General features: G+C 36.5%; 1 protein-coding gene across 1 annotated transcript; it reads right to left on the bottom strand.

Annotated features, from left to right (window-relative positions):
* Nucleotides 1-4,636: 4,636 nt before the first annotated feature.
* On the bottom strand, nucleotides 4,637-4,952 carry LOC149079828 (uncharacterized). Its single transcript, XM_089239981.1, has one exon. The coding sequence runs from the start codon at nucleotides 4,931-4,933 to the stop codon at nucleotides 4,655-4,657; it is 279 nt and encodes a 92-aa protein (XP_089096107.1). The 5' UTR covers nucleotides 4,934-4,952; the 3' UTR covers nucleotides 4,637-4,654.
* Nucleotides 4,953-7,085: the final 2,133 nt, after the last annotated feature.

Below are 7,085 nucleotides of genomic sequence, written 5' to 3' on the forward strand. Positions count from 1 at the left end.
CCCCAAGTCAGATTTTTCGTGGGGGGGAAGGGGGCGGCTCATTCTACAGTTAATTTATAAGTGTGATAAAATAAGAATAGTTCGGACCATAAGGATGGAGCCCTGTCAGCCCTTCCCTTGTGGAGCCATGTACAGCCCTCACAGCTTATTCTAACAGTTATTAACAAAAACAAAATCAATTTAGTTTTTTCGTCCTTTCATCTAGGATTTTGCCTCGAATTTCCGTCGCCCAGAGCGGACAGAAATCATTTTCTTTGATTTTTACCAAGTGAATGAAACTTTTTTCGCACATTCACGTCGGAATTAGCCTCTTGAGCGGCACCCCGTACTGCCGTAATGGCTCACCTAGCCTAAGAACCCCCTCTTGTAGCCTACTCTATCACGAGGAGCAAGTGCGCAATTTTGATTCCCTCACCTAGTGTTTTTCCAAGAACGGTCAAATGAAGGCAAAGGAAAAATTCGGCTTCTCCCTTGTCCGTTCCGTAGAGCAGTGGTTCCCAACCGGGGGTCCCAGGATATTCCAGGGGGGGGGGCATGGAGGATAATGTCGCAAAAGGGAAGCCATGGCTGTTGATATTGGGGGCCACGAAGAAATTTATTAAAAAACACTGAGCATAAGGGTCTGTTTGAAGTAGTTGAAAGATGAAATTTAGTACTTGAAGTGTCAAATATTTCAAGTTTCACGAAAACAAGCACAATGTCATTTTTGTATGTGTTCATCCAATTTTTCATAAGTAGGGCTCTGATTTTTATGACCTAAAGATGAAACGTCGTTACTGATAAGTTATTAGCTACTACTTTCTTCTTTAGGTCATAAAAATCAGAGCCCTAGTCATAAGCTTGTGTTATCAATAATTATAATATTGAGATGAATGTATTTATATATACAGTGTCACTTTAATGACATTGATTGACAGTAATATTTATTTGAAGACAACCAACCAAAAAATTGCGTTAAATGCGGATAAAACGGTTTTGTTGGCCCACATAATGATGCTGCAAAGATAGCGAAGACACAGTACTCGTCAGGAAACAGACTACGATCAAATATCCCTTAAGAATCATCACGGGACTGAGCTTTTAAGTACTGTATTTAACTTCAGAATATTCTGTAACTGTAAATTCATTTTTTTTCTGTTGTTTTGTTGCAAATCATGATGATATAGATGGCAGCACTGAAAAAAAATCATACACAACGCTACATAAGCACTCAGACTGTTAGACACACACACTTACAATTCCGGCACAAATCACTGGCTAGTAAATTGTCCATAGATGGCGATAGACCTGAGTTGTGCCAACAGCTTCTATAGCAGAACGCCTCCGCGCGAAGCTCGTAATGTCACTGAAGTCATCCATTTCATCAATAGTCTCTGCAAAAAAAAGGTAAAGATTTCGCATACGTCGGACTGCTATATCCGATGGCTGCAGCTGAAATAGACCACTTCGGTGACGTCAAAGCTTCGCGCGGAGGCTTTCTACTATAGTGATGTGTAAAATTATAACGCAATAGGGTTTTTCTTAACACCTCCGTATTAGCTGATATTTTCGGTTATCCGACGTTCCGCCGGCCCGTTTATGTCGGATAAGCGAGACTCTACTATACATTGCAAATTCGAAACTCGTAATCGTGACGCAAAGGATTGAAGCACATAAATGCAGTAAGACGGAATAAGGAGCCAGAGAATATTTTGTTTGCTAGACAGCAAACGTAGTTTTCTGTGGACGAGATTAACAAAATTTTGAGATTAAATTACAAATTAATCGTACTGAATACAGTCAAACCTCTTTAATGAGTCACTCTTGGGAGAGCAAAAATATGACTTAGTAAGCGGAGTGACTCGTTAAACGGAGTAAGCCATAGCTGTGCCAATTCCTGCCTTCCTATGGATGTATTCATGCAGGAAAAGCCAAATTTTAGTTATTTAAACGTGCTCAATCATGAAAATTGATTACTCGAGTTTCTTAATTAATTAATGTTTATTTGCTACATAATTACGCGTTTGAAAACACAAAAATAGTACCTTTTCGATTTTTCAGAATTCGAAAATTTTTCCACATATTTATGGTAACCAAAATATTGTCTTCTTGTATATAGCAGTTTACTTTTTCTGGAACATTATAAATGAAAATAAAATACATATTCTTTATCTATGAGTTGGATAAAAATTCTTAATTTTACACTGAAAAAAAAACTATCGGGTTTTGTTTGAATGGAATTTGTGGTTGAAGAAGTGATTCTTCTCTCCAAAGAAGAAAGAAATTGGAAGTCTGTCTGTTGTGCTTTCCAGTCCCGATACAAATTTTCTTAATAGATCGATAGAATCCTTGGCCTCTTGTTTGGAAGACATCTTTTCAGGAGGTATTTCTTCGTCTGTTTCGTCATCGGATATGTTTTTACTTTCCGAATCTCGAAATTTCTTGCGCTTTGTAACCCCATCGTGCCCTGCCGAAATAATCACCTCCTTAGGTGCCAGGATACTGTTCAAACGTGTACGGGGTATTCCCTTCATCTTAGCGAATGCAACTTTTGTCATTCCCGATTTTTCATACTCAACCACTAACGCTGCTTTGTTTTTAATGGCGAACGATTTGTTTTTTTTTAATTTGGAGAACATTCTGACAGTAGGATGAGAGCGGACACAGAAAACTATGTTGTGTATGTCTGGTGAAAACTATAAAAATAAAACCTCGTGATTTTTTTTTTTTTTTCTGTAATGAACACCAGGGTTAATAGATGCTCTACAATCAATCGTCTAGCCAAGATTTGTTTCAAACGTCAAAAAACAGCCAAAAATATTGAATTCGCCCTATAAACTAGACGTTTTTTCCCCTTAAAAAAAAAAAAAAAAAAACCCCTGGCGAATTTCTGCCATGGATACAGCTTTTTCAGCTAATGCTGCCCAAAAACCGCAACTTTATAAAAAAAAAAAAATTCTTGCTGAACCATTCCCAAATAAGAAACAGCCTAATGTTGACAGAAGGATTCTGTTAACAAGCCCTGTAGTAAAAGGTATGGATGGGGGAATGGAGACGGCTTCAGTGGCTTCTGCTTGAGAAATGCTATAGGTATAATAAATCTTTGACACAGCAAGAGTGAACGACGAACTTCCGTATATATTGTACGCAGTTTCGGATTTGAATGGTAATTTTCGAAAGGGTGCTTTCGCAAAAGTGACTTATTAAGCGGAGTAGAGTGACATTATCAGGAGTTCAATAACATTAGTACCCCATAGAGGACAATTGAGACTTCCAAAAAGTGACCCGGTAAGCGGAGTGACGGGTTAACCGGGTGACGCACTAACGAGGTTTGACTGTATTTTTCGAATGCTCTGAATCATTGGAAAAGCACAATTTTCCACGTTTTAGTCAGAAAGCCATCCACAATCACGTTCTATAAGACCTCGATTTACGACTTCGCACGAAAGAAAAAAACGGTATCTACCCACGTGATGTTTATTTGTTGAATTTCTCGGGCTTTGAATATATCGACAGTTAAGGCTAAGAATGAGGTTTATTACCAGTTAAGGCTTAAGAAGAATTGAAAAAAACTGTTTTTATGGTTCATATGGAAAATTGTCCGTCAATTGGCCCTCTCAAAGCCACAACATTCAAACACACAACGCACCACATTTCGAGATGTTAGACCTGACTCAAAACCACGTTGCTTATGGAGAGAAATGAATGTAAATGAGAGAGACGAGAAGAAAAATGCAATTTATAGATGTCCCGAGGCATTGTTATAATTTCGAAGTAAAACTACTCTCATACTTCAGCAGACATCAGGCTAGAGGTTCTGTGATGGTATGGGCGACATCCACATCCAATGTACAAGCATATTTTACAATCTTAGATAAGAGACTGGATGCACATCAATACATAGAGGCACTAGGAAATCATTTCATTCTTTTTGGTTAAATTTTAGGGGTGGGAGCAGAACTTTTTCGGCAGGACAATGATCCCATGCATATGTTCAACGTTGCGAAAACCTATTTCAAAATGAAAAATGGGCTCTACTGGCCTAGCCACCGATGAGTCCTGATCTCAGCAATATACTCATTAAGTGTACTTCAATGGGCGACAGCTCAGTTCAACGAACGCCTTGGAACATGCCATAGAAACTGAATGGTATAATTTGGACCCACAACTCCTACAAAGTTTGGTTCTTTCAATGGAAGAACACTTTTTTGAATGTCGTTCAAAAAATAATGGGAAAATTATCAGTTTTTAATTTCTTAATAATACGTGTTTGTCAGAAATTATAATGCATTTGATTGTTCCATAAACCTTTGGACCACGAAATTTTAACAACTTTTCTCTGTTATACTGAGAAAAGAAGATTCAATAAACTTTTGGGACATAGTGTAATATACTTAATTGAAATCACGTATTCGTCATAATAATGATGTTAACCTGTTTCTTGAAAGCCGAATCACAGCTTTGATATGTGAATGATTATCAACGGAAATTACATGCGAAACCCAAAACGTTTTCGAATAACGATAACTCTGTTTACGTAAGTATAAGGCGTGAAAAATATTACTGAATAAAAAAAAATTATCAAGAGAATGCAAACAATGCAGATAATTTTCTAAATGTTTTTATTCATCAATAAATAATGCTATTTTGTTTTCAAGTCTTGATTGAAAAAAACTCAATGGTGATGATGATCATGATGGTCATGATGATGATCGTGATGTTCGTGGTGATCGTGATGCTCATGGTGATGATGATCATGATGGTGATGGTGGTCGTGGTGTTCGTGATGATCGTGGTGATGATGATGGTCATGGTGATGATGATCGTGGTGATCATGGTGATGGTGATCGTCGTGATGATGGTGGTGTTTCATATCACCAATGGCTTTAGCGTTCGATCGGTCGAAGATGGTGACGGCGCAAATCACAGCGAAGAGGACAACAACGGCTTTCATTTTGAAATATTACTCCTTAGAAAATCTGTAATTGATACGATTTGATTAATAAAATCAGAAAAATCCATACCAAAGGTATAATAAATTAAAAACCAACAAATTAGTTTCCAAATCAATAAATAATCTCAATAACTATCCCAAACAAATAAATGATTTGAAACCTATTTTCCATAAGCAATGTTTCTTCATATCACAACTTCATCAGACTAATTCGTTTCTCAGAAAAGAAATTTACTTAAAATTTCTGGAAAATTGAATACATGATTTACTGAGTGCACAATATGGTTCAGAGTACATTGTACATACAATACTGAGTGTCCAAATGGGTTCGGAGTCTACGGAAATCTGACGCTGTGCACCCATTGGGACACCCTGTACCTTTTTCACTTCATGAAATGCATATATAGTCGAATACCGCTATAACGAACTCCAAGAGACCAGAGAAATCGTTTCGCTAAAACGAAATTTTGTTATAAAGGAATTCCAGGTTTTTGCATTGATTCTATGTAAACTTATCTGGGGGAATGAGAAAAGTGTTGGTTAAAACGAGATTTTTTCGCTATAATGGTATTCGTTAAAACGGAATTCGACCCTAATTCAAACTGGACGATTAATTATTATTTTAAATATTCTGGCCAATGCCCGAAGTCAGTCTATCTTACGTCTCACGAAATTTGTCCGCACCATTGCATATCGACATGAGTTCAGACATTGTGGACATGAATACTGATGCGAATGTCATTTAGTAGCGAATTTGATCTAATTCACCAGTTGTTGGAATTTGTTAGGAAAAACTGATGGCAGATGGTGACACACACACACTAAACAAAACAAGCGTTACGCAGAAGCAAACTTAACTTCACTACACGTACACACGCATAACAATTCGTTAGAGAGTTTCGCACAGAAATGTGGATGAGGTGCGTGTGTGGTTTAGTAGTAGGCTGGCCATATTTTCTCGAGAGACATACGGGAAATTGGGATCACAAATACAAGAAAATACGGGGCATTGCCAATTATCGCCAAAAATGGCGCCAAAACTATACAAAGTTGCCAAATATTCGTGAAATTACGGAAAAACCACAATGGTGGGAAATGAAGCATTGAAATGAATTCCACGAAAAAAAACGTTCACCACGACAAATGTGGGAGATTAATATTATTATTTATAATTGTAGTTATCATAATATAATTTATGAGTTGAAAAATAATTTCAATCTTTGACTTCAATAAAGAATAAAAATTCAAGTAGGCTTCCTGTAAAAAATCTGAAAAAACCGGGACACTTTTGCCAAAAAGTCGGGACGGCAAGAAAAACAAAAAAACGTGGACTGTCCTGGACAATACGGGGCGTATGGTCACCATATTTAGTAGTTGTTGCAATTTAAAAAAAAAATTATAAAAAAATGTAAAATATGTACACAAAAATCAAAGAACCTCATTAAAATCTTATAGTAGGCATATGAGATAATATTTAAACTTTAGTTTAATTATTTATAAAGATTTACCTATATCAGCCACAAAAGTGTTCAACTCGAGTGTGGATAAATTTCCAAAACTGTGTGATTTTCAAGAAGTAAACCTCAGCTTTTTATAGTATTTGCCACATTCTACTAACCCTGACCGTCAAATACTCTCGATATTTTTTACATGCATGTCCTAATTTTGAGACAGAAAATCAGTCCAACCGTGAAACTGTCTTCAGCTGAATACTCTCATTTTTTTTTTAAATATCTTTATTTGAAAAACAGCGGAACTTTCCATCGTCCTTCTTCACGGATAAGTGAGAAAGGAATGATTTTTTTTTCTTTTCGTATATATTGTATTGAATGTATTTACACGTTAACACTGAAGAATTAAAAAAAATTGCCGAATTATTAAGAAAAAATAACTATTAGAGTACTAAAGTTTATTTTAATGTCGTGGACTATTGAGCCAATGAAGCTTGTACGTTTGACTATAGTTTTTGGTTGTCCATGTAGGTGTAAAAAACATTTTTTTAAACTGTTTAGGTAAGATTTCAGTGATTTGTGGTTTCATAAATGAGAGATTTCTGTAAGAGTAACACACACATAGAAAGGTAGCAAATGTGGAAGCGCAGGAGCACCCGCTACATGCATCTGTATATACACAAAACCGAAAAATTGTACCT

This window comes from Pholcus phalangioides, unplaced genomic scaffold (assembly GCF_987345545.1).
Source record: "Pholcus phalangioides strain wild (caught in Gottingen) unplaced genomic scaffold, Ppha-v1.0 ptg000012l_1, whole genome shotgun sequence".
Lineage (NCBI taxonomy): Eukaryota > Metazoa > Arthropoda > Arachnida > Araneae > Pholcidae > Pholcus > Pholcus phalangioides.